General features: G+C 56.2%; 9 protein-coding genes across 9 annotated transcripts; 2 read left to right on the top strand and 7 right to left on the bottom strand.

The window, feature by feature from the left end:
- Positions 1-543: 543 nt before the first annotated feature.
- B0H18DRAFT_1124735 (uncharacterized protein) lies at positions 544-2,468 on the bottom strand (the record flags this gene model as incomplete). The annotated part of the gene is made up of 17 exons (XM_048034906.1): positions 544-654; positions 720-749; positions 816-927; positions 979-1,003; positions 1,062-1,119; positions 1,173-1,200; positions 1,251-1,310; positions 1,367-1,470; positions 1,527-1,569; positions 1,621-1,636; positions 1,692-1,703; positions 1,759-1,844; positions 1,903-1,946; positions 2,006-2,114; positions 2,167-2,180; positions 2,235-2,313; positions 2,371-2,468. The coding sequence occupies 17 exons, from the start codon at positions 2,466-2,468 to the stop codon at positions 544-546; spliced, it is 1,029 nt and encodes a 342-aa protein (XP_047887289.1).
- Positions 2,469-4,138: 1,670 nt separating this feature from the next.
- B0H18DRAFT_90635 (uncharacterized protein) lies at positions 4,139-4,666 on the bottom strand. Its single transcript, XM_048041503.1, has 2 exons — positions 4,421-4,666; positions 4,139-4,364 (listed from the first exon to the last, which is right to left on the bottom strand). The coding sequence occupies exons 1-2, from the start codon at positions 4,541-4,543 to the stop codon at positions 4,239-4,241; spliced, it is 249 nt and encodes an 82-aa protein (XP_047887288.1). The 5' UTR covers positions 4,544-4,666; the 3' UTR covers positions 4,139-4,238.
- On the bottom strand, positions 4,664-6,381 carry B0H18DRAFT_1124734 (polyubiquitin; the record flags this gene model as incomplete). The annotated part of the gene is made up of 7 exons (XM_048034905.1): positions 4,664-4,917; positions 4,970-5,197; positions 5,255-5,482; positions 5,538-5,765; positions 5,817-6,044; positions 6,104-6,207; positions 6,278-6,381. 7 exons carry the CDS (start codon positions 6,379-6,381, stop codon positions 4,664-4,666), a joined length of 1,374 nt encoding a protein of 457 aa, XP_047887287.1.
- Positions 6,382-6,606: 225 nt separating this feature from the next.
- On the top strand, positions 6,607-7,991 carry B0H18DRAFT_1040467 (uncharacterized protein). Its single transcript, XM_048030559.1, has 4 exons — positions 6,607-6,822; positions 6,882-7,016; positions 7,149-7,471; positions 7,533-7,991. The coding sequence occupies exons 2-4, from the start codon at positions 7,000-7,002 to the stop codon at positions 7,910-7,912; spliced, it is 720 nt and encodes a 239-aa protein (XP_047887286.1). The 5' UTR covers positions 6,607-6,822; positions 6,882-6,999; the 3' UTR covers positions 7,913-7,991.
- A 191-nt stretch (positions 7,992-8,182) lies between these two features.
- B0H18DRAFT_1040457 (uncharacterized protein) lies at positions 8,183-10,664 on the bottom strand. The gene is made up of 3 exons (XM_048030558.1): positions 10,624-10,664; positions 9,045-10,571; positions 8,183-8,989 (listed from the first exon to the last, which is right to left on the bottom strand). The coding sequence occupies exons 2-3, from the start codon at positions 10,561-10,563 to the stop codon at positions 8,250-8,252; spliced, it is 2,259 nt and encodes a 752-aa protein (XP_047887285.1). The 5' UTR covers positions 10,564-10,571; positions 10,624-10,664; the 3' UTR covers positions 8,183-8,249.
- Positions 10,665-11,047: 383 nt separating this feature from the next.
- On the bottom strand, positions 11,048-13,410 carry B0H18DRAFT_90508 (RAI1 like PD-XK nuclease-domain-containing protein). Its single transcript, XM_048041488.1, has 8 exons — positions 12,774-13,410; positions 12,598-12,708; positions 12,333-12,550; positions 12,188-12,275; positions 12,078-12,123; positions 11,432-12,025; positions 11,301-11,380; positions 11,048-11,229 (listed from the first exon to the last, which is right to left on the bottom strand). Exons 1-6 carry the CDS (start codon positions 13,208-13,210, stop codon positions 11,438-11,440), a joined length of 1,488 nt encoding a protein of 495 aa, XP_047887284.1. The 5' UTR covers positions 13,211-13,410; the 3' UTR covers positions 11,048-11,229; positions 11,301-11,380; positions 11,432-11,437.
- A 23-nt stretch (positions 13,411-13,433) lies between these two features.
- On the bottom strand, positions 13,434-16,368 carry B0H18DRAFT_1215382 (uncharacterized protein). The gene is made up of 5 exons (XM_048036633.1): positions 15,624-16,368; positions 15,297-15,572; positions 14,799-15,239; positions 14,295-14,746; positions 13,434-14,242 (listed from the first exon to the last, which is right to left on the bottom strand). Exons 1-5 carry the CDS (start codon positions 16,275-16,277, stop codon positions 13,591-13,593), a joined length of 2,475 nt encoding a protein of 824 aa, XP_047887283.1. The 5' UTR covers positions 16,278-16,368; the 3' UTR covers positions 13,434-13,590.
- Positions 16,369-18,734: 2,366 nt separating this feature from the next.
- On the bottom strand, positions 18,735-20,990 carry B0H18DRAFT_959190 (Cupredoxin; the record flags this gene model as incomplete). Its single annotated transcript, XM_048042790.1, has 13 exons — positions 18,735-18,826; positions 18,882-19,002; positions 19,064-19,183; positions 19,240-19,374; positions 19,510-19,566; positions 19,626-19,820; positions 19,876-20,038; positions 20,088-20,175; positions 20,228-20,291; positions 20,344-20,456; positions 20,507-20,576; positions 20,695-20,763; positions 20,817-20,990. 13 exons carry the CDS (start codon positions 20,988-20,990, stop codon positions 18,735-18,737), a joined length of 1,461 nt encoding a protein of 486 aa, XP_047887282.1.
- Positions 20,991-22,648: 1,658 nt separating this feature from the next.
- B0H18DRAFT_959189 (3-ketoacyl-CoA reductase) lies at positions 22,649-24,106 on the top strand (the record flags this gene model as incomplete). Its single annotated transcript, XM_048042789.1, has 9 exons — positions 22,649-22,783; positions 22,850-22,886; positions 22,939-23,061; positions 23,121-23,249; positions 23,308-23,446; positions 23,501-23,672; positions 23,728-23,808; positions 23,860-23,946; positions 23,999-24,106. 9 exons carry the CDS (start codon positions 22,649-22,651, stop codon positions 24,104-24,106), a joined length of 1,011 nt encoding a protein of 336 aa, XP_047887281.1.
- Between the last annotated feature and the right edge of the window lie 993 nt (positions 24,107-25,099).

Raw genomic sequence — 25,099 nt, 5'->3', positions numbered from 1 at the left:
TATGAGTTCTTGTCTATGGACAAGGGCATGTCGTGCGTGTGGTACTTCTGACACGCGCTGGTACCAGAATGGATCTTACATACCGTTCGACCATGTTAGTAAGGCTCGAGGCAAGTCTGCGCTGAACGTGCAACACACGAGTTCGGAGCATGGGTGCCAGTACATGCAGGTTCCTCCTTCACAGAAGGCACACAATTAGTAGTATGGCTCCCGTACGACGCACACCGCAAGCAGGAAGACACCGCGCTCTCAGGCCGTCGGACGCAGGTCCACTTCGATCCACTCCATGATCCGGTAAAGCGGAACCCAATCTAGTCCAGTCCAACCTGATCCATATTCGTTTGTAACTAAAGTAAGCGGGGCAGTGGTATCGTAGCGTGTGCAGACAGACAAGCGAAACAGCGGTGGTTACAACAACAGCACTCCGTCGGGCGGCATCGTACTCAGTTACAAGGCGACTCCCATGAGTTCAGCAGCACGGAAATCTCTAGCCGTGGCCACACCTATTTACGGAGGTTGCGCAAGGCATCACTGACGCGGAGGTCATACCGCGTTGCCCATGGTTATGTCTGCCTTGCCCTCGCCCGGGTCGTGCCTCGACACGGGTACGTCGTCCGTGACGTAATCGACCGTCTTGTCCACGGTTATCTGCAGCTATATCATCACGATGCACCGTGTCAGCGTAATCTCTCAATGAAAGGTAGGAGGAGAAGGGTCACCTTGGTGCCAGTCAGATCGACGGCGTCAGGCTGAGTAGGCATCATCTGTGTCAGACGTCGATCTCGTGCGGGGATGTCGTAGGGACAGGTACGCACCGATGAGCGCCGGTCGCCGCGTGTGAAGTGGTGGGCGAAGATGACAGGCAGCCGATGACCTGATCCTGAGCTTTGTGAGTTTTGTACTCTCAGCATCTTGCGTGCGTTCATACTGTACATATATTGTCAGAATGTAGGATATAGCCCTGGCTTGGATACGTACGATGCAAGGAACGAGTTCGCATAGACTGGGTGGGGCGTCAGCCGTGGCTACGCCATATGATTACGTAGAAGGCAGCGACGTACGTTTGCTGATGGCGAAGTGAAGTCCGAGGTAAACCAGAGCATGCGGTTTCGCCAGCCACTAGACAAACTCGTGAGCGATCCCACAGCCGACACAGTGGCAACGAAACTTACAAAGATCAATGACAAGACCGTGGCAATGCTGTGGAGATTAGATTCACTGTATGCTCCATCATCCGAGGGTGGACGCACGCTGTAATCATGCCGTTTTCGACGGTGTATAGCGTCACGGAGTTGAGGATGTGATCAAGTCTGGATAGCAGTCCATGAGTACGCACGGCCTGTACAAATGAGTGAATTTTGCGCACCGCCCGCTGCCACCGTGCCGGCTTTTTCTGAGATATAGACACAGCCCACTCGTAATCATTACGTCCAGCGCTGTCGACAAGACCAAACCGAGCGTGAACATCCACTGCCGACAGAGCATGTTGAGCCCGACGCATAGACAGGAGACTAACGGACTCTTACGCGGTAGTGTACATAGAATTCATAGAAGCTCCCCAGGCGAATGCTGAACATGACTGTCAGTGAATGACGGACAGATTAGTTGGGATCGACGCACAGCTCTGCGGATGTGGCTTGATGATATGCTGATATTAGTACGGCGGAAGTATATGAAGCGAGGGGACATACCGATGGCGGACACTAGAAGTCCTCCAAGATCAGTCGCAGAGCAGAGAAGTCTGAGCTGGTGGCGTACCGACTCGGGCCAAAGAGAGGATCATCATAGGTCCAATAACGAACCAATTGCCCTTGCTCAATCGGTACAGCCGATAGGTAAAGAATCTTTGAAGCAAATATGTCAACCTCACAGCTTGCAGCCAGGGAGAGGCAGGTTACGTACAGGTGTACGGTGACGGTCGTGATTGCAGTCAGAGCAATCGTGAGCTGTGAAGCAACAACCATATGAGCCCAAAAACACGAGAAATGCAGCGAAGTCGGCGTACCCCGGCACTCCAGAACACATGGTCCGTGATATTCGGGTCACCGAAGCTGCTCACGAAGTACTGCCAGTCGGCCACCCACACCATGCATGTATGGAGAACATCCAGGAAGCTAGAGGCGGAATGTGAGACATGCTCAGTGCGGATCAACGCAGTGCACCCACAACACAAGCGCAACCTTCATAGAGCATCAATCTCGGTCGCGGAAGCATCGAGATGTAGAGCCACTCACCACCGACTTCAGAATGCCGGAGTCGTTTTCAAACAGACGGGCATATAGCACCGTTTGCATGCACACAATACCGGAGAGTCTACACCAATTAACATTAGAGATTTCATCCCATGACTGCGAAATGTAGACAACGCACGCGGTGGCCGCCAAGCCTCCGATGATAAGAGACCCCAGGCTCGTGTGGAGGTTCTGGCTCGTAACAGTCACCAGGGAGGTCTCGAAGCCATACACCATAGTGTTCTACATACACCGGGGAGCAGTAGGGGGGACGCGCAGAGGGGAGAAAAACACGGCGGATTCGACAACGCCGGCGCGCAGGCAGATTTAAGACGCAACGGGAACGGCTCTACGGGGTCAGGACCTTAGAAGACCTGAGAGCACGTAAGATCTGGATCTGGATCGGGCCATGTTTATGCGGGCGGCTTTCGATCACCAAGCGGACAGACGCAAGACACGGGTTCCGTCGCGTCGTTCCTGCCGCTATGGTGATCGCATCTGAACTTCGAAGCTGCGACTCAGCATCGGGGGGTGACATAGCATTTGGGTTTCGACCGACCTAGCTGGGTACGGTAATTTTCTACCATCGAAGGGGAATTCACTCTTCGCCCGTTGCGAACGGAAGTACGGGTGATTGTGCGAGTGCTTCAAGTTGATGGCGGATCGACGCTACCGTCGCTTCCACGTATCATGGCAGAACGAGCGCGGGGCTAACCAGCGTGCCAGCCATGCCACGGCAACCAAACGCAGAGTGGCCACTGGATGATTGGTTCCGAGCGGAAAATAGGGGCATGCGCGCCGAGCGGCCGCCGTGGGCACTGATCATCGATGTTGCGGGACCGAGGCGGTCCGCGAGTAACGAAGGACAAGTGCGCCAGCTCGTCCGAGGCATTTGGATTCAGACATTTGTCTGTTTTTCAATGCAAGCCGCGCGGATCCCCGCCAATTCACAGAAAACGCGTCCCAACTCCCATCGCGAACCCCTCCCCCCACAAATGGAAGCGGGGGAATCCTTTTGCAAAGGTGACTGAAAGGGGCCCCACGGGGGAGGAGGAGGGCGAAATGTTCGCCCGTCCGTCAGTGGCGTCGCCCCTCGATTCCAATCCGAACCGTTCCCTCCAGAAGATCGGCTCCAGTCGACCAACCACGTCTCCTGGAGGGCTCCCTCAACGTTCAACCCAGACCCAGGCAAGTCATTCGCAGCGCACCTAGATTACTGGCCTGTCAATAATTCAGCCAGACAACGAAAAACACCGTGACCTTCCCGTTCTTGTGGGCCCCTGTGTGCGCGTGCAATCCGGCCGGCCAATCGCCATCGCTAGTCGCCTCCGCCGCACTGCGCCCCGCTTTCCACATCTGATCGTCTGTCAGAGTATGTCACATCCCCATCACCGAGGGGATCGGTTTCTTTCCTGGCCTGCCGCGCTCCGATGCATGCTTCCCAGGTCCTGTCAGGAATAAGCACATGGCGCTCGCCTTCGATTGGTTCACGGACGAGTGCTGTTGACCTATTTGTGAGACGAAGTCCCGCGCAGACTCAGTACGAGTGTTCGAGGCCTGCACACAGCTGTACACGCACCTTCGGTACCAGGGACTAGGAATTCTTCCCCGCTCAGAAATGTCAGCGGCCCAATCATGCAAACAGTCAACTCACCGACGGGTGCCCACGGCTTTCCCTCATACTTTCTACATCTGAAGAAAAGGCAACACTACGGACCACCTTCCATGAATACATCATCAGCACCAGTAAACTCATTTGTTTGTGAAAATACCTCGTAGAACAACGGACCCACCATAGCCCCCTCATCCAAGTTCCCTCACATCCGGCGCCCTGACCTGCCGACGTCGTCCCTCAAACATTCTCCGACACTCCTATCAAGACCTCACCCGACGCCCGCAACACGTCACTGGCACTCTGTCAGAGTCCACAGAAGCCCCATCCTTGACCCTCGGCTCGACGTACCTGTCACACATGACCTCGGCCCCTCGCCTACTTTGAGCTGTCTGTCATTCACTCGCGCCGCACGCACGGAACGGAAGAAGGGTTGTGCAACGTTGAGGGCGAGGACTAACGCGGATGGTTACTGTGGCGCGCCACTGGATCCGGAGGATGAGACGGTATCGCAACCGTACCTGGCAAAGGTTGTATTGGTCGATGCATGTACAGGACACTTCGAATCAGAACTCACCACGCATTCAACATGAGATATGGAGGAGCGACTGTCGCCGTCGAAGAACTCGGTCGCGCTCGATCGTACTGCGCCAACGTTGCACTCGCAGTATAAGAGCACCAAAGACATAGCGAATGTCATGACATCATGATACGTAGAGTGTACTGTACAACGAGAATACAACGGTGAAGACACCAGACATCCTCCCAACAAGACCACGCGTCAGCCGCAGGAGACCAGACAAGAATGGTGGAGCAGCGCTCAGCAGCCGCCACGGAGTCGCAGCACCAAGTGAAGGGTGCTCTCCTTCTGGATGTTGTAGTCCGACAGAGTGCGACCGTCCTCCAACTGCTTCCCAGCGAAAATCAGGCGCTGCTGGTCAGGCGGGATGCCCTCCTTGTCCTGGATCTTTGCCTTGACGTTGTCGATGGTGTCCGACGACTCGACCTCGAGAGTAATCGTCTTACCCGTCAACGTCTTAACAAAGATCTGCATGCCACCACGCAGACGAAGGACTATCGACAAACATGAGCATCGCGAACCTGCATGAGCAGAGAAAGAGCTCACCAAGGTGCAGCGTGCTTTCCTTCTGAATGTTGTAGTCAGAAAGCGTACGCCCGTCTTCGAGCTGCTTGCCAGCGAAGATCAAACGCTGCTGGTCAGGCGGGATGCCCTCTTTGTCCTGGATCTTCGCCTTCACATTGTCGATCGTGTCAGAAGACTCGACCTCGAGAGTGATAGTCTTGCCAGTCAACGTCTTGACGAAGATCTGCATACCGCCACGGAGACGAAGGACTAACGCATCGAGTCAGGATTGAAACCGTTTGCGAACGTCGAAATTGTTATACTCACCAAGGTGCAGAGTACTCTCCTTCTGGATGTTGTAGTCGGAGAGTGTGCGACCGTCCTCCAGCTGCTTACCAGCGAAGATGAGACGCTGCTGGTCGGGAGGAATACCTTCCTTGTCTTGGATCTTCGCCTTGACGTTGTCGATTGTATCCGAAGACTCCACCTCCAGAGTAATCGTCTTCCCCGTCAATGTCTTGACGAAGATTTGCATACCTCCACGCAGACGAAGGACTGAATGACGGATCAGCATCGCGATGTATGCGGTGATTACTGAAGCAATACTGACCGAGGTGAAGCGTACTCTCCTTCTGGATGTTGTAGTCGGAAAGGGTACGGCCGTCCTCGAGCTGCTTGCCGGCAAAGATCAAGCGCTGCTGGTCGGGCGGGATACCCTCCTTGTCCTGAATCTTCGCCTTGACGTTGTCGATAGTGTCGGAAGACTCGACCTCGAGGGTAATGGTCTTGCCCGTGAGCGTCTTCACAAAGATCTGCATACCACCGCGGAGACGGAGGACTGTGCAGCACGTAAGACCTGACATTCACTGACGAACACCTCAATACACACCAAGGTGGAGGGTGCTCTCCTTCTGGATGTTGTAGTCAGAGAGCGTCCGGCCATCCTCAAGCTGCTTGCCAGCAAAGATGAGGCGCTGCTGATCCGGGGGAATACCCTCCTTGTCCTGGATCTTGGCCTTTACGTTGTCAATAGTGTCCGAGGACTCCACTTCAAGCGTAATGGTCTTGCCAGTGAGGGTCTTCACGAAAATCTGCATACCGCCACGGAGACGGAGGACTGAAGGCGCCGATTAGGATCATGTGGCAGTGGCAGTGACCGCTGGTGGGACGACTCACCAAGGTGGAGGGTGCTCTCTTTCTGGATGTTGTAGTCAGAAAGAGTGCGGCCATCCTCGAGCTGCTTGCCGGCGAAGATAAGACGCTGTTGGTCGGGCGGGATACTGATCAACACAGACATCATTCACATAGTCAGCTATCCGATTGACTGGAACCAACGTGAATGATACTCACCCCTCCTTGTCCTGAATCTTGGCCTTCACATTGTCGATCGTGTCGGAGGACTCGACCTCGAGGGTGATGGTCTTGCCGGTGAGGGTCTTCACAAAGATCTGCATACTGTGGCGGTGCGACGTCAGAACGACGCACCCGATTTACACTCCGAGCGGCGGATACTCACGTCGTGTAGGAAGAGATGCAAGTAGAGAGGAGATAGCAGAGATGGTGGTGGTTGAGGAGAGAGCGACGCGGCGGGGTAACGCAGCCTTATCAAGCGCGCTTCGGCAGTGCCCGGTGGCTGTCGCGACGTCACGGTTGACGGTGACCCGCCAGCGCCTTGCCAATTCTGGCCACCGTCTCCGACTGTCTTGTTCTGTCTCTCTGCCTTTTCTCCTCACAACACAAGAGCGTTGTTATTCTCAAGCACTTGCGGCGATTATCGAGCTTTGGTCTGTCTCGTAAATCTGCATACAAGTCATCCAGGACCAGACGAAGAATATGTGACCAATGCCGTTGCCGCTCTCTCGGTCCGAGTCCGACGAATATGTTTGTGGACCAAGGTGAGTCACTCGCCCTCCTCCTCCTCCGAATGTCGGCTTGACGCGCGGTGCATTGTCAGCTTCAAGTCATCAGTTCCATCGGTACTCGGGACTCCGACTTTACAGGGATTGCATGGTATCCTGACATAGCCGTCTTAGTGAGAAACGGAGGTTTAAGAGGCTTTGTCAGCTAACTCCATGCCCAGCACGCCATCCCTGGGAAGGCTTGCTCACAGATATATAAAGGCAAGGCCATGAGCCCACTGTTGCCCACAAGTCCTTGTTAGATAGCTTTTCATTCTCCCTGCATCCTCCCCGCCTGTTTCACTCTAACGCCATGTCTGACCAGCCACAGTCCGTCACCGCCGAGGTCTTCTACTTCACTCCCCCGAGGACGGCTCCAAGCCCTACACCCACGTCAACTCGGACCCTGCGACCGGTAAGCGCCGCACGAACATCAAGCAAGAGTCGCATATCGTCGAGATCGAGAACCTCCGCGGTAAGGAGGACTCCGTCACTCTCGACACCGCCGGCTTCCAGTTCGGCCGCGAAGCCGCTACGCACAAGGCGTTCACCAACGACGCAGCGGTCGAGGCGGAGTACTACCCCGAGAGCATCGAGCTCGTGAAGAAGTTCACCGGCGCAAGTCGTGCCGTCATCTTCGATCACAGTAAGTCCCGACCAACTCTACTGCTCAGAGTGCAACGCTGACCGGCATCCCTCCCCGCCAGCGATCCGCCGCCGCCGCCCAGGCGAGCCCGACGATTCGCCGCAGAGGCGGCAGCCCGTCCCGCAGGCGCACGTCGACCAGACGGCCGCCGCCGCCATCGCGCGCGTGCACCGACACCTCCCACCCACAGACGCTCCCGCGCTCCTCCAGCGTCGCTTCCAGATCATCAACCTCTGGCGCCCCATCTCGCACGCCGCGTACGACTGGCCGCTCGCCCTCTGCGACTTCCGCTCCGTAGACTACAAGGGGGACCTAGTCGCTACAGACTTGGTGTACGAAGACAGGAAGGGCGAGACGAACAGCGTGAAGTTCAACCCGAACCACAAGTGGAAGTACTTGAGGGGCATGGAGCCAGATGAGTTCGTCCTCATCAAGTGGTGAGTATTGCTCAGGACACCCGTGTGCGAGGCGACTGAACTGACGTATGGATGCGCATAGCTTCGACTCAAAGACGGAAGATGACACGGCGATCCTGACGCCTCACACTGCGTTCCAGGACCCGAGCACGCCCAAAGACGCGCTTCTCAGGGAGTCGATCGAGCTCCGTTTGCTCGTCTTCTACGACTAGATCCGTTGCTCTGGCATACGCAGGTGTATCATATGTATCTTTAGGGTGTAACGATCAATACATGAGTTCGTAGTGTTTCATATGGCATAGGAGTTCAACAAGCGACGCATATAACTAACAGCATAAATCCGTCATCCCAACTGCACAAGCTCACTCGTCAATGTCTTCAGGCGCGTCGATGGCAGCCATGAAGGTCTCGTAATTGAACGCACTCTTCCTCTGCTCAACCTTCGCCCGCAGCCGCCGCACGAGTCTGTCAACTCTCGCCTGCTCGCCCGCCTCCGACGCCGTCTTGAGCTGACACCGGAGGGTCCGCTCCTGCATCGTGTCCATCCTGTACGAGTGCGCTGTCGCGACGATCTCCAGTAGCTCCGGCACCCAGTCGTCCCACAGGGGCAAATAGTCCCTGTGCACGCGCGCCGCCGCATCCTGGAACGCGTCGCCGTCGAGGTCCTCCAGCATGTCCTGCTTCCACGACACGATGTCGTAGTTGCTGTTCATGTTGAAGTACTGCGTCGGGAGCATCGTCCGCCGCGCCGGGTCGAACTGCTGCAGGAAGTGCATGAGCACCCAGAAGAACGCCTCGAGGTCGTGCTCGTAGCGGTACGGCGGCACCTCGTCGCTCGGCGCGCTCTGTCGTGCGACGTCGAGGTAGGGCGCGGTGTACCAGTGACCCGGGAAACTGAAGCGATACACCCACATCGTGAGCGGGTCGTCGCTGGACGGCAGCTCGAGGTCGAACTTGTCTTCCTCCTCGCGGTTCCGCCGGACGGAGTGGTCCCAGTCCATGAGGACCCCAATGACTCGGCCGTTTTCACGGTAGAACATGATGTTGTTGAGGCTGATGTCGCCGTGCAGTACGTCGGACGTTTCTGCAACCCAATAGTGCGCTGGCCACAGATCAGTCAGTAGATGAGTAGGCACTGTCGAATCTATCTGACTCACCTCGCACCACATCCGCAAACAGCGTTTTGAATTCCGTCACACTCGCCACGTGGTATATCGGTTCGTATTTCTTCATGACCATGAGCACGAAGAGCCTTGGTTTCTCAGTATTCAGACCTGGCATGTTAGCTCTCGGGAGGCGGTGCTCCGCCATGGTTTCCTCGATGTAACACTTGAGTTCAGTTACATGCTTGAGGTATTGAGTTGCCTTCTTCCTCAGCCCGGTAAGCACCGCTCTTAAGGAACTTGTCTCAGTTGCCGAGCGTTCGAGTGGCCAAGACACTTTTGCGACGAGCTCCTCGCCATCTTCCTCCTCTGTGGTAGCCTGTAGATTGAATATCATCGTCGCCGCGCTTACCACAACATAGCTCAGGCCGCGCATCAGTCGGCCGCCATGACATAACTTAATTTGCATCGTTTTGTTGATGGGCTCGCCATACGCGTTGAGTGCCTTCCACGAGGGAAGCACGAATTCCGCGTTGTCATAGTCGCCGCAAGTTGGAGCCTTGAGGTAGGGACAGATACCAAAGCGCTCTTCGTCCGCAGCCCCCATAGCAGCGACAACCAGCAACAGCAAGTGAGGCTCAATCAGAAAGTCGAACGCCTCGGAGGCCACCAATCCCATTCGGTCGCCGTACCAGAGGGTCACCATTGTGCGGTCGACAGAGAAGCCTGTAGCGTACGAGCGCAGGTTGCGTTCCAACATCTCCATGATGTAGAGCGCGGCATCCATCTCTTGATTATTCAGTGGCTCAGTGTCGTACTCTGGTGGGTCTGCGGATGTCATAGACGTAAGGGAGTCCTCGCGACAGACACGCTTGGTTACGGGGCCATACATGTCTGGTATGGATGTCGATCTCTTGCGCTTGATGTCGACGTTCCATGCTTCGAGGTCTGAATCATATTCCGAGTCCACTTCGTACTCCGCGTCCACGTCCGATTCCACGCCAGAACCTGAAGCCGCACGTTCCCAATCGGCAATATAGGGGAAGTCTTTCACATCGATGACGAGATCAGTGACGAGAGTGCCGTGGGCGGAGGGACGCTTGATCTCGACAAAGGCCAGACACGACTCCCAGTTCAACCTCCACTGGGTCACCGATGTACTTTGTGACCATGTAAGGTCGGGCGTCGAGCCGCCCTGTCGAATCATCGTCCGGTTGCTTGTGGCCCGGGTGTTGATGACCGTAGTGTTGAGCTTGCGCAATGGGGAGGAGGCGCCATACACAGATGCATCCGGATACAGCTGTGCAAGCAGATCGGTGATGATGCTTGCAAAGTGTGTGTACGATTCACGCTCGCTGCCTTGTTGTAGGAATCGATTTACCGTCGTACGCCACAATCTGTATGGCTGTCCCTCCGGGAGCATGTCGGGAGTGAATCTCCATACCGTCCGCACAAAGTCGATGACCGGAAGACCCCGTTTGACTGCCCGCTTGCAATTATACCGCACTGAGGTCCGTTTGTCGTTATGTATGCGGTCCTTCTCGAGGGCCACGGAGCTAGGATCGACAGGCATTATATGATCTAGCGATTACCGTCAGAGATGGATAGGGTGCACAGGCCGTCGGTCGCCTACGTTCTCTGAGTTGGAGGGCGCGTCTAGAAAGGGGAGACTTGGGGGGGGGGGGGGGGGGATGAAGAAGGAGGTTCACTCTGAGGCGAGGCGGCGGAGGCATTTATGAACCACGCTGCTCGGCATCTTGCGGGTGGTTCCCTCGCTCTCTTTCCGGAAGTTGGCCACGGCTATGCCCGGTCTCGAGCGGACCATTACTAACCTATGCAAAACCTATGCCCCGAAAATGGCCTTTGGATTAGTCCCTTGCGAACTACGTGTATCAGTTAACATGTGGCTCATCAGATTGGGGGTTACATACCTCGGATGATCGCCACCACAGCTTTCTGAGAATACGATGTCTCACTTACCTGCACAGCCTGTCGGCTTCTGGTGTCCATTGATACAAGGAAGAGTATCCTGCCGGCGAGATATCACGGATGCAATGCTCTGTGTATTCTCGTGTGGCACGCCGTAGAGCAGTAACTTGAGGTCCTATTTCCGCCTAGAACCTCACGTGATGAACGGTGTGGCTCACCGCACTGGAAAGGCTCGCCTGCACTGGCCGCGCAGCGTACGACATGATATTGTCGAATCCTTGCATCCTATGGACATGTCTCTAATATGCTCCTACGTGACGCCAGTCAGCATTCTCGAAGCATGATAATTGCAGACATAGATGGTAATGGCAAGCAGCTTACAGTGATCACCTCGGCCAGCTACCAGTGCCGGTAAATTATCGCACGTCTCCAACAAATGAGAAGGCGTCGTGGCACGAAATCTACACACATCATGAAGACATCGCGACTGCTTGAGACCCTACTATACTCACGAACTCTTATGTCACCCAGCCGGGTGGGATGGCAGGCGTGGTAGCTGGATGAACTGTACGAACTTCCGTCTCTTGACGGTCCGAGTGTTCGGCATTGTCCCGACTCACACCAGCCTCACCATTGACGATGTTACTCGCAGCAGCATGGCTCTCTGTGTGCCTCTCTCCGATGCTCTTGTCCATCAGCTCGTCGCAGTACCATTTCGGGAGGAACCCGACTCTGTCCTCGCCCGCCTCAACTTCACGCACTCCAGCGTCGTCCAGCAACGTGACGCTGATCCCGACCTTGGGCTGGAACCTCACTCGCCACACCCGTGGCCGGTCCGCAACACCCTCGGGTTGTTCGTCCACTTCTGCGCGCGAGTCCCCGGTGCCGTGCTTCTCTTCCTTTTCATGAGGTGCTGCCCGTACGTCTGCGTCGACACCGCGCACTACAGACTTGAGGAACGCGAGAAACTGGTGTCCCCAGTCGAAGCAGACCATCGGGTCCCATGCCCCTCGCTTCCCGCGGACGAGCCGAGGGATCTGCATGGTCTTGAACGACTGGAGAGTGCTGAGTTGGCCTGCGGGCGTTCGGAAACCGACGACGATTTCCTGCGTCATCGCATTACATACGGCTACGGAAGCAGTTGTCTGGGACACTTACAGGTACGCCGAGGAGGAACGATTGGAAGTAGAACTTCAGCAGCTTCCTTGCAGTCGAAGTCGATCGTATGAGACAGATGGTCTCGCAGGCAAGCCTGAGGCCGCACTCACTTCTCGAACCTCGCTTCGTCTTGGGCACCACGTATGACCATAGATGTCTTCAACTCGACCAAGTCATTAGTCTTCCCGGTGAACTTCTCTACATGGGCGGACGATCAGCACTGCGTGTCATATCCTTACGGTCGCGGCTGCCAACCTCGTGTACAATCGACCTCGCCTCCAATGACCAGCCGCGTGTCCCCCAACTTCGTCTTCACGACACAGCACCACTGAACGTTAGTGTCTACATCGCCTCCCCACCCTTCAGGGTGCCCGTCGAGTCGTTCGCGAACACCGGGCCGGCTTGAAGTCGACCATGCCTCGAACGAGTAGCCATAGTAGGACTGCAGGCGATGGTGGGGAGTCATGTCTTCCCTGAGCGCGGTTCAGTATCTTCATCGCCGGCGAAGGGTCGAACTCACTTATCCTTGAGCTTCGCGTCCGACAAATGTTCTTCCAGATATAATGTCCCGCCAACGTCCATCACGTTCATCTCCCACCCGTCCCGCTCCTCGTACGGCGCGGTAAGTATCCTCCCTCACGCAGCACGAACATCAGTCCCGACAATAGACATCAAAGCACACACGCGCAGACTCACTTGGTCATGACCCCCCTCCAGGCCACCACACCCACACCGTCCAACCACCTCCTCCCGCTCCCCGCCTCGCTTCTGTCCATCCGTTCACGCATCTTCGAGACCGCCCTCAACAGCCCATCCAGCCGCCCCCTCTCCTCCGGCCTCTTCACCCAGCGCTCGTAGCCGTAGCGCAGCTCCGCGCCATTCGGTGGCGGGACATAGTATCGCAACGCGGAGTCGGTGAACTCGAGCTCTCGCACGGATGTGTAAGAGAACGTCAGCAATGGTGCAGGCTGCTGGAACGGAACGGTGCGAGCTGGTGCGGAGGTGGAGGGGTAGGAGAGTTTGTGTATGGGGTGTTCGGTGTCGGCCTGGGTGACTTCTCGACGTTTCGCACTGCGCTCCCGAGCATCCTCTTCTCCTATGGCGTCGGATACCTTGCGTTTGGAGGACGACATACGGGGAATGATACAGCAGTGAAGTGTAGTCTCCGCCGTTGCAGGCCACCAGAGCCGACAAGTTGGTAGTGAAAGCGTGAAGTACAACTTCCAAATCAAGTCACGATCCGCCTGGCAGCTCGCAATGTGATGGAGGTAAATATGTAAATACTTACATGGCCTTACGAAGAGTCATTGTACGGAAGCATAAATCATAGCCTGAGCATCGGGCGATCGAAGTTTTGAGTGAACAGTCGATTAGAAGCGTATTACATCAAGGAAAGTAACGATACAGATATCTCAGCGCTACAAAGGCATATGTAGTACAAGGAGGAGTAACAGCATACGAGGGCAACCTTTTTCTAGGCAGGTACGAACGGAGACGGGAGGCTTTCACCAACCTAGACGACAGTGTACGCATCACTCCTCCACTCCTCGCCGCTCTTCGCCGCGGCGACGCGCTCGCCCGCACGCTTCACCCAGCCGTCGGGGTGGCCATGCTCAGGCAGCAACTCCGCACCGGGTTGCGCGACGATCTTGAACTCTCCCGTCTTCTTGTCCGCCTCGCCCGCCTTGCCCTGCGCGGCCTGCTTCTTCTGCGCGACCTGGTCTTTAAGAACCTGCAGCCGGTTGCCGTCCTCGCTCCCCTTTGCCTCTTGCATCTGGTCGCGTACCGCGGCGAGCTCGCCGTCGACGTACTCGAGCGCGGTGTGCACGGCGCCGCCGAGCGCGCGCTGCAGCTGCTTCTTGACGAGGTTCGTCGCGAGCGGCGCGATGGCCTTGTACAGCGCGTCGTGCTTAGAGTCGCGCACCGCGAACTTCAGCGTGTCGACCTTCACCTGCACGTCCTTGACCGTGAAGACGGATGTCGGGTCGTGCGAAGTGGCGAGGCGAGCGGTGACGGTGAGACCGGTGCCGCCGAGGAGGACGTCGGCGAGGCCCTGATCGGTCATCTTCGGGAAGCCGCTCTTGCGACGGTAGTAGAACGCGACGTCGCGCAAGTCGGCTTGGATGTGACCAAGCGTGAGCGTGAAGTCGTGGTGTTGCTCGTCGCTGCAGATACTCGGTCAAAACCTGCCCACATTCAAAGAAAGAAATTGCTCACTTGATGGCGTCGTACGGCGAGAACTTCATATAGTTGTGCGCCTCGAAGCTGATGACGTTCGGGAAGATGTTCTTGCCCGACAGCGCCAAGTTCTCGAGCACGAGGTCGAGCGAGTCGTCCGTGTACTCGATGCGTGGGATCGGCACGTACCCGACGTTCGCGACCAAGCCCGGCACGATGACCTTGCGGATATCGCGCCACAGCTCCGGCTTGTACTTGAGGCTCCCCTCGCTATCGAACAGGAGGTCCTTCGCGAGGCGCTGCCAGTCCTGGCCGAACCGCCGGTTGAGCGGGTCCTGCGTCCACGCGTTGCCCCAGTCTGCGAAGCTGTTCCAGAGGTTGTTGAAGTGCTCGTTGTACTTGTCGTCGTAGTACTGTCGACCAGTGTCACGCAATTGGTTCCCGCGGTTGTTCGCCTGGTCGTCGAGGATGTAGCCAGGCTCCATGAGGCACTGCAAAAACAATCAATACGTGCACAAGCGTGGCATGTATGAACGAACTTACCTGGCGAGCAAACCCGTTCACCTCGTTGAACCATTGGCGGAGGCCCTCGTCACTACGCGAGTCCTCGTAGAGAGCCTGCACAGCGTTCGCAATGATGTCGAGGCTCGCGCCGTTGGCGAAGCGCTCCAGGAGCGTGCGCAACTCGGACCACGCTTGACGAAGGTTGTCGTCCGACGTGAGCTGCTGGTGCGAGTCTTTGCCGTGGTCGGCGACGACGCGGCCATGGCCGACGTACTCGGAGCCCGTGTCGAGGAGCCAGCGGATCGCGTCCTGGTAGTCCTTGTGATTCTGGCACTCGATCACGACCTTCTTCAACCGGTAGATGAGCTGGTCGCGGCGCTCTTGCGGGAAGTATTCATCGCTTAGGAACTGACGGGCGCGGTCCTTGTGCTCGTTCGCCTTGTCCCGGTGCTCCTGAGGAACACGGCCAAGAACGTTGTCCTGTGCAGAGTTTTGTCAGAATAATCCGAACACTTCAAAATGCACGTCGAGACTCACCCTCGCGGCGGACAACTTGTCCTGGAAACGACCCTTCTTAACTTCAGGATCGGCGTCGTCCTCGACGACATTCTGTTGGACGTCGTCACGCTGAGCCTGAGCTTCAGCCCGTGCGCGTTGCTTGGCCTCGTTGGCCCTCTGAGCGGCGATGTCTGCAGCTTCGTCGCCGCGGTATTGCTCGCCGCTCTCAGTTTTGATAGCGGTGCCTTGGCCGACCTCGTTGCGCGGGTCCTGCACGACACGGTGACCAGTGCCAGGGACCTGTACTTCAGGGACCTGCAAGACACGTCAGCAAATCGAAGTGCACGCGGCAAACGATGGACATACCGGAGTCTCACCGGTGCCAGCGTTCCTTCCACCCTCGGTGACGAAGTGGTGGTCGGGACCGGGCTCGTCGACGCGACGAAGCGCGTCCTCGTCGGGGCGGGACATCTCGGCGACCTTGCCCGCACCGCGCGCGAGGAGATCGCGGCCGATCACGCCAAAGTCGGAGAGCAGCTTGCGCGCCTCGGCGTTGGTGATGACCAGCGTCGCGAGGGTACGGAGGTGCTGGGCAGCTAGGCTCGCGTCGTTCTGGACCTTGTCCTGGCCGACAGGGAGCACCTCGTTCGGATCCTTCTTCGCGCGCTCGGTGTCGGTCTGGCGGGTGTGCCAGACGAAGTTCTGCAAGAGCTCGTCCGCATTCTTCTCGCGGACGATCGCGCGCATGGTGTCGATGACCTGGCGGGTGTCTTGGATGAGGACCTGACCGGACTCGGAGAGCTGGTCGGTCTCAACGGGGGAATGGTTCAGCGCATACTCGAGCGCAGCGTCGATCTGGTCGTTGGCGGGGAGACGCGACTCGCGGAGGGCGGTGGCGACGCCGTAGAGGTGGAGCTTGCGATCGATGTCGGCGTTCTTCTGGTCGCGGTTGACGGGCTCGGTGACCCCGTCGAGAGCCGGACGGTCGCGGATGTCTTGCTTAGCGGCGGCGAGAGACATGATGAGAAATGTGTGTGTAAGAGTCGTGAATTTGGTAGATCAGAGAATGAAGTGTGCTTGAGTGTAAAGTCGTAAGCGGGTCGTAAATCGTAAGCAGTTGTGAGGGGCCTGCACACAGACCTCGAGCCTTTATAATGCTGCAGGCCATCATCCGTTTCGTCATAGGGCGGGGAGCGCGCCTGTCGATAGGAGTATCCACAACGCCAGGCCAGGGTCGTCGCCACAGAGTCTGCGTCATTAGAGAGTTTTGGCAGCAACTGTGAAAGTTCACGCCACCACCAGACCACAGCTCCGACACCACCGATCTCTGTCAGATCTGCGGTGGGCGTGACACGGGCGTTACCGGCCAGCCCGCCCTCCCGAGCGTCGTCCGTGAGCGAATTGCCATGAATAGTAGGAGTGTCACGGCCCGTCACTCGGCGTCACACTCTCGACCAGCCCCACGGAGCCCCACCACCACCAGACCTCAGCTCCACCTCCACCGTTCAATTCAACTTCAACAGTTGTTTCCAAAACTCTCTATTCTGATCCACTTACCAGGGCGATGGGCGAATATCACGGAGACGGTCCCACAAACCGTCAAGCGCGTCACCACCGCTCCCCGCTTTTCGCTTGCGCATTCCCCACCCTGATTTGAGCCAGGACCGCCTTGCATACGACATCCTCGCTTGCTTGGCGCGGCGCGGAAGTCGAAGATGACCAGCTGCTGGGCGAGCGTTTAATGCTGCTCCACAGAGATGACGTGACACCCGCCTATTATCCTCATACACGAGCTGCGCACACTTCGACTCCAGACGTTCCGGTCGGTGCTCCTATGGCTCTGTTGTGCGACGATCGCACTGTTTCTGCCGGGAGGCTTTCGACGTCAGTGCATACGCACGACGAGGCCAGCGCGTTCGCTAAACTTCCCACAGTGAGGCATGTCGCGAGAATGGCGGCCTGAATTGCAATGCAATGCATGCATAATCAACAGTGTCCCGCACGTGAAAGGCCAAAACACGCTGCAAGCATCGTCTGGACAGGACCAAGGAAATGTGAGAACATAGAGGGTGGTGCAGCAATGGAAGCGGCGTCGCACCAAGAGGCACCGTGACCGTAGTGACGTTGAATCTGAGATGAGATAACGATCTGCGCAAACGGAGAAGCATTGTCGCCGCATGCAGCCACCGAGGAGACGTCATCCCTAACTTGAACAAGCTTCAGCATGGCCTTGTACTGCGACTCAGAGGCCGCACACGTACTGGAGAGTATCTCTTGGCCGCTATCGCCAAGGTGTCTGCCGTCAACGAGTCGCGTACATACCTACGAGATCCGCTCGAGACTGTATTTGGCAGGGCGACGATGACCCCAAAGAGTGTCGCCAGTAAGCGTCGTATAGCCCGACTTCCTCTTCGTCGACATTGATTGCGTAAAGATGAAGACGTGGCAGTCATGCGTACAGCGGCCCGGTGTTACTCAGTGATCCAGGTCGAGGCGTCCCTGGGCCAGCAGCGGAGGAATTTGTGCGCGGCAGAGAACTAAGCGATGCTGAACGAAGGCAGCTGTCGCGTCGATGGACGAATTGAAGGTGGTCTATGGAGAGTGGGTAGGCTGAACCCCGGTATGAATATGATGTTAAATCGCGATGCGCAACTCAATACGTCGCTCTAGTACCTTGCGGGCTCGACTTCAGTTGCGCGCGTCGCTGTCGCATCGCTCGTCCGTGCCGGCGTTCGAAACTCGCGAGACGAGGGGGGGGCAGGATGGATTCAGTCCAGGACGGGCGACGCAACCCTCTATAAGTACATGCAGCGATAGAAGGACGTTCTAGAATAACGAGAGAGCGATAATCAACTAGAAGATACAGAGCGATGGCGAGGGAAGGCAGAAGCTCGGACAAGGAAAGGAAACGTCGCGCGAAGCTTTGAAGCTTGAAGTGCTTAGTGCGGCGAACGATCGTATGAAACTGACAGATCGGGAAGGAAAACATACCGAAAAAGGAAAGTTCCTCGGGTGCAGTACCCGTGGACCTGGGTGGCACGGCGCTTTGCGGTGTCTTGGCGCGAGACTGGCGACTCTGAGCGAACGGTGAGACTTACCATCGCGATTTGGGGTGTCGCAGGCGGGCCAGTAATAGAGTCGGGGATACAGTATGAGGAAGCAAGGAGTCAGATTGTATCGTACCGAGAGTATGCGTTGGTGTTCTCCTCTAAACCGGTATTCCGCCGGCCCCGGCCGCGGGACTGCGGGTGCTACTCAATTCGACGCAGATTCGGCCAAGTTCGACTCTCAGCACTTCGTGGTTCAAAACAGTTGATTACCAGCCATTTTATCAGGTCGTACTTCTATAAAGCATTGAGCGTGATGAGGATATTAAGTACAATGTAGTAAAGGATGGGGTCCGTGGGGTGTTCCTGCAGCAAAACATGGCACCGTTGGAATGCAATATGGCACACAATCTGATGTTGTCGTAGATCGCTACATCGGAGTGTAGGGGTAGAGTTGTTGGACTATCAGCGAGGGCGTCGGGCGGGATTCTTCGTACCCAGGGCACAGTTCGCTCCACGCGGCTGTCACCAATGTGTTAGTACGTCTGGAAGAAGTGTTCAATAGCAAATGACTTACGAGGGACGGGAGCGATATATCCAGCAACCTCCTTAGGAGCCTCCGCCATGACGAGCGCAAAGCCGGCCGCCAAGTGGAAGTCGATATGGCAATGCATGATCCAGGGACCCGGGTTGTCAGTCTGAACGAACGGGTCAGTACTACTGCTCAGTAGACCGAGTAGCAGGAAGTGCGGGACGTACGGTGAAGCGTATGATGACCTTGTCGGCCGCGCTGGTCCCAATGCTGACCACGTCCCGGAAAACGGGGTTGACATAGTTCGTGACGTTGCTACCAGCACTCTGGATAACGAAGAACGAATGCTGTCGTTTATGGTTAGCGTCAAATATGGTAGTAACCGGAGCAGAGCGATACGTACTCCGTGCAGATGGAGGGGGTGCGGTCCGCCAACAGGGCCTCCGTGCATGGTGATCTGTACCGTCTTGTTCAAGGGCAAGGGCTGAACACTATTTTTGGGCATGAGGTCGTGTGCGTTGTACGTTCCGCTGAGGATCTGGAGGAGACCGGGACCGTCGGGGCGGCGTAAGAGGCGTTCAAGTACGTGGTATCGTTCACAAAGAAGTTCGTGCCATTCTGTACAACGAATCCCTTAGGACTCAGATGAAATGGCATCGGAGAAGGCACTCACGAATGAGAAGTTCAGGCTAATATCGCAGTCTTCACATTCGGGATCAAGTGCCGGGACCTGTCAAGAATAATCACTTCATCAGAAAGACCACGTACGCCAGACAGTGCTGTACGTACGCGAGCGTTATACGCCCGCAGGTTGGGTTCCAACAGAGGGTTCTTCGGCGGGGGAGTGATGGTAGTGTTCCCAGTCGGCTCCGAACCATTCGCACCGCGGTACCGCAGGATGGCGAAACCAGTGGGGGTGCCGTTGACGATCTTCTCTGGAGTAGCACGGATCCAGTAACTCGCGTTGGGCTGGTTCGCTTCCAGCTACAATCACAGAGTGTCAAATACTGCTGAGGCGCGTTATAGACAATCCACGTACGACAAAGGAGTAGCGCTGTGCGGCGTGGATCTGAATCTGGTCAATACCCGGTAGCGGTTCCGTGTTCTCGCCGTCTGCCTCGATGATGGTGAAGTTGTCGTGGTCATCGATAGTGAAGTTGAAGTACGGATGGCACGAAGTGGAGATTAGCCGGAAGCGGTATCTAGTCGCATATCAGACGATCATTCAACAATCGTTTATTCAGGACCTACCGTTTGCCCTGCTCGACCTCATACGGAGACCGGGGTGTTTTCTCCCGGTAGACGGGCGAGACCGTTGATAAGGATCGAGCTCGGATCCCTAAGGTCTGGGTTAGTGCCAAAGCGTTTGTGGAGAAAGCCAGTCTGCTCACGCTGGGACGGGCAGGTCGACTGCAGGCAGATGATACCAATCAGCGAGCGTGATGACAGTCGTTTCTACAATACACCGTGGTGAGCGGAGTTATCATAATGGCATCGCGACGCGTACCATCGTCACGTCGTAGAGATGCTTGTGTGGATCGTGCGGATCGTACACAATCAAAGGCCCGCGCAGCCCGTCGCAATATTGCAAACCCTCATGACTGTGATACCAGAAGGTACCTGTACAGTAATTAGCCGACAGGCGACGGAGCAACAGCTATGAGACGTACCTGCTTGATCGGGGACCTTGAACTTGTACTCGAAGGAGTCGCCGGAGGGATGGGACATTGCGTACCCATGCTACACCGTCCGCCCAATTCGAGTGCCGCTGGTCTATACCATGCCAATGCTGTCATGGACAGGTGAGCCAGAGCGAACATCGGCGACGTCGGGCAAGGCTCAGGGTGGAGGTACTCACAACGGTAGTTGACGTGTCCATCGTAGCATTCGTGAGGTAGTTCTTCACATTGATGTGGAAGTTATCTCCCTATGACCGCCGCTATCAATGTGTGCGACCAACAGAGGAAGAGAGCTGCTAACCTTATGACCCTTGATAATTGGTCCAGGGAACGTGCCGTTGGCTAGCACGCCCTGTCGAGCGAACCCGTCAGGAGATACCTCTGCATTGACGATGACAAGTTCGGTAGAGATAGCTGAGGCGGAAAACGCGAGGCTCAATGCAGCCAAAGCGGATCCAAAGGAAGAATAAACCATTGGGAAGAGGTGAGGTGTGGGTGGTGAAAGGAAGGATTATAAGGCGACTTGGTAGTGAGGACGCCGGAATTCTACTAACCGTCTTTATACCATGAGCGACTGTCGGCGGACGGAACGAACCCCATTTGCGGTGGGCCTTGACATTTGCTATGCGGGCGAGGTGACTCTGGACTCTTGTTAGTGTGCGCGACACTGAAACGTACAAGCTGTCAGAAGTTGACCAATGCTGCATGCCACCTCTGATGCACTGTAGCTCGTGGTATGCTAAGATGGCCACAAGTCCGTAACTCGTGTGCCGCATCGCAGCCCCGTTGAATCCTATATGCCGCATATGCCACGCATAACGCGAGCTAGTTCTGCAAGGTGCGGTATTTTGGCGTCAGTACAGATGCCCGTTTGCAACACAGCTATTGAGACACTGCGGGCGCACCGGGACGTAACTTGAGCGCTCCGTGAGTCCGGCTGCAACTGCTATGGAGAGGCTAACGCTTGAATATCTCAGTCACTCATGTGGCTTGAAGAACCGAATGAAGGCAAAGTCCGTATGGGCGTCGTTGGGTGCCCTGGAGTCCACTTACAGCGGCGACTCGGATTGACTCGAGAACGGCTTCCAATCGAAGACACGGCGTATTGATTCATCTTTGGAAGATAAGATTCCGCTCATGGTTACCTAGCACGAATGATTATTGTGAGCTTGCAGTGCTTGCAAGATTGAGAGGTGACATACTTACTCCACGCCGGCCACAGTCCGGCGAAACTTAGTCTGTATTCGTCTTGAACGTGACTCGCAAAGCCGCGGTGTTGATCACACATCCGGTATATGGTCTGAACAACGGAAGTTCACTGTCTCTGCGGACAAAGACGCTGTCAATACAGTGCGAATGCACGTTTCTGCTATTCTGAATATTTGTTGCGACATGACAGCCATCAGCGAGGTGCCGTGCCGCGTTCCTGTCTGTACAGCCAAGCGATGGAATGGAGTGGCTGGATGGTTGGTAGCTCTGCGCTCCGGGTCCGAGTCGGACGGAGGAGTGTACAGCATGAGCTGTAATTCGCGGGCCGTAAACACAGAATGGCGTATGAGCGTTTGACCATCGTGATTGCGACGGTCTTCAGTCTCTGGGACTTTGGCAAGAGGGTATACATATCACGTACCAGGAGTCATTGGCCGCCCATTCCATCTGGCCAGAGCAGTCGTCGTCAGATACTACTAACCTTAGGTCCAATTGACAGCTGGCCAGGAAAGAGATCGGATCCAATTAACGATGGTCTGATGATGGTGCGTGTTTCGAAAACACAGGGATGTTCCTGTGTCTACCGTATACGCCGAGATAACGGCCGGTCACGGCAAAGAACATGCCAGTCTATTACAACTGTACGCCGGACTTCGTAGACTGGTAAGTTCTCAGTACAGGATGCAGCGCAAGCGCCGACGCCGTATTCGCAAGCACGTGATATATGATATCTACCACTCACTACTGGCGCGTCACCGCGTAGGCAATTAGAACCTCCTCCTCCTCCTCCTCCTCGTCGGTCGTCGGACATCCCTTAGCGTCGCGCTAGTGAGCGCGTATCAGAGTGCCACTGACACTCGGAAGGCACGGATATTGCTGGGTGGTCCTGACGCCAGCTCGAGTCAACGCCGGACAGACGCAGCCATGTCAGCGTTGTTCAAAATCTCGGAACACCCAATCGCCGCGCTGTGCCTCGCGGTCGGCGTCCTCTCGTGCGCAAAATTCGTGCTGAAGGCGGCCAATGTGCTGTTGCAGACGTTTGTGCTTCCCGGTACCAGCGTAAGCTTTCCGTCCCGTCTACGAACCCGACATGGATCCCGGAAAGTTGATCTCTGCGAATTGTAGCTCAAGAAGTACGGTGCCGGCAAGGGCGCCTGGGCAGGTGCGCATTCGGTTCGTGCACGAAGTCAAGGAATTATTGACCTTTGCGCCAGTGGTGACCGGTGCCTCTGAGGGTATCGGCAAGGAGTTTTCTCTCCAGCTCGCGAAAAAGGGCTTCAATGTCCTCGTCTCAGCGAGAAACGCAGCTGCGTTGGACGCACTCGTAGCGGAGATCGGTGAGGCACCCTCATGTAGCACATGCGTTTGTGCAGGAGCCTGAGCATGTACTTTGCAGAGTCGAGCAGCCCACCGAACAATAAGGTGCAGGCGAAAGCAGTCGTGATGGACTTCTCGAGCTTAGAGGACGCTGAGAAGTGGAGGGCCTTCGCCGCGGCGCTTGAGGGTCTGGACATTGGTGTCCTCGGTAAGTCTCACTTAACCTATTTCGTGCACCCGTCCTCTTTTCTCATGACGAACGCCAGTCAATAATGTCGGCAAGTCACACACCGCCCCAGTCTACTTCGCCGAGGCCGCCGACCAAGAAGTTGAGGACATACTCCGGATTAACGTCAATGCCAACGTCCGAGTGACAAAGTTCATCCTGCCTCGCATGGTCGAACGGTACATGCTATTACCATCTCATCGTGCCATGTTGTCTGACCGCCTTTGGAACAGGCGTCGCGGCCTGATCCTGAACATGGGCTCGTTCTCGGGCACGGGCATCCCCTCGCCCATGCTCGCGACCTACGCGGGCACGAAGGCGTTCTTGTCGGCGTTCACCGCGTCGCTTGCGGCGGAGGTCAAGGACAAAGGCGTGGACGTGCAGTGCTTGAACACCTACTTCGTCGTGCGTGTCCTCTCATTCGCGATTATATTGCCGCCCATTTGCGGTTCTGCTGCAGGTTTCGAACATGTCGAAGATCCGCCGTGCGAACATCACGACGCCGACGCCGAAGGACTACGTGCGCTCGGTTTTGAACAAAGTCCGTCACCCTCACCTCGACCTAATCCACTCTTGATGAGCATCCACACAGATCGGGCTCTCATGCGGAGCGCTCTGGACAGGCCGCCCCAATGTCAGCACACCCTACTGGAGCCACGCGATCATCGACTACGCCATGGTCCGTCTCTTGTCTCCCCTTCTCCTTGGATACGCCCTCACCCGTTACGCAGAACCTCGTTGGCTGGAAAATGCTCTTCATCCGGTATACGCACAGCCTCCACAAAAGCATCCGCAAGCGCTACCTGAGGAAGCTCGAGCGCGAAGCCAAGAAGCAGTGAGCGCTAGTCGGCGGTGAGCGGATGGGTCTGTCTTGCGGGTGTCCGACAGGACTGGTATCTATTGGGTGTCGTGATCGTATGTGATCCGTAAAATGCAGTACGTCCTGTTGATCGGATTTGTATCTTTGACTTCTATTAGAGGCTTGCATCTCGGGGACTCAATGGTTATGGTCTCATTGCACCTGTCAATGCGTAGACCAAGGTATCCTCTCCGTCTTTTTGTTTGTTTTGATGGCTTTCCGGTTCGAGGCAACTGACAATCGGTCAGCCACATAGACCCAGCCGTCGATCAGGCGAAGCTTGCGTGCGATATATAGTACGGGTCAATACCTAGGGATCTTAGTCCAATCTTCGTACAGCGCGAGCTCGTCACCTATTACTCCGACCACGTTGCTATCACCAGGTCCGTCTTTATTGACAATTGGCCATATCGTAGCTTCGTGGCCAAAATGTCTAGGTGCAGTCGCCGGTTCATCGCTGTGAGCCGCTTCCCTGTGCACGACTTCCTCAGTCGAGTGTTCCCAGTGCCTGTCATCTTCGTGTCCGATCACTCTCTCGCATCTCAGTTTACAGACTGATCCTCTCCGTCTTTATTACGATCTCATAACCATTGCGCCTGCATATAACAATATCTCTTCTCCGTCCTCACCTACTGTGGAAAGGAACTCCGTCGCACGTCGGACTCAGCGTTTCCGGGGGTCATCGCAATCACAAACTCGTCTCTTTTTCTTTTCTCGCTCGTCTCCGCTGATTGTGCGTCTTGACAGACTCTTACGGTACGATCCCCTACGGTACTCTCGACTCTACCGGCGCGCCTGCGACGAACTGGAAGGCGGAGACGCAGACTATCGGTAGCTCGATCGAGACGAGCGCCGCAGAATCGAGGGCCCGAGACTACGGTCTGCCGTTGAAAGTCGGAAGGGGAATCAAGGGACGTCCACCTCGTCCGTCGCCCAGAAGGGTGTTCATGTGCTGCTGTACAATAGTTTCCTT

This window comes from Fomitopsis serialis (assembly GCF_022376445.1).
Source record: "Fomitopsis serialis strain Sig1Antser10 chromosome Unknown B0H18scaffold_131, whole genome shotgun sequence".
NCBI classification, from domain to species: Eukaryota; Fungi; Basidiomycota; class Agaricomycetes; order Polyporales; family Fomitopsidaceae; genus Fomitopsis; species Fomitopsis serialis.
The sequence above is the reverse complement of the archived record's forward strand: the minus strand, read 5'-3'. Positions and strand labels throughout refer to the sequence as shown.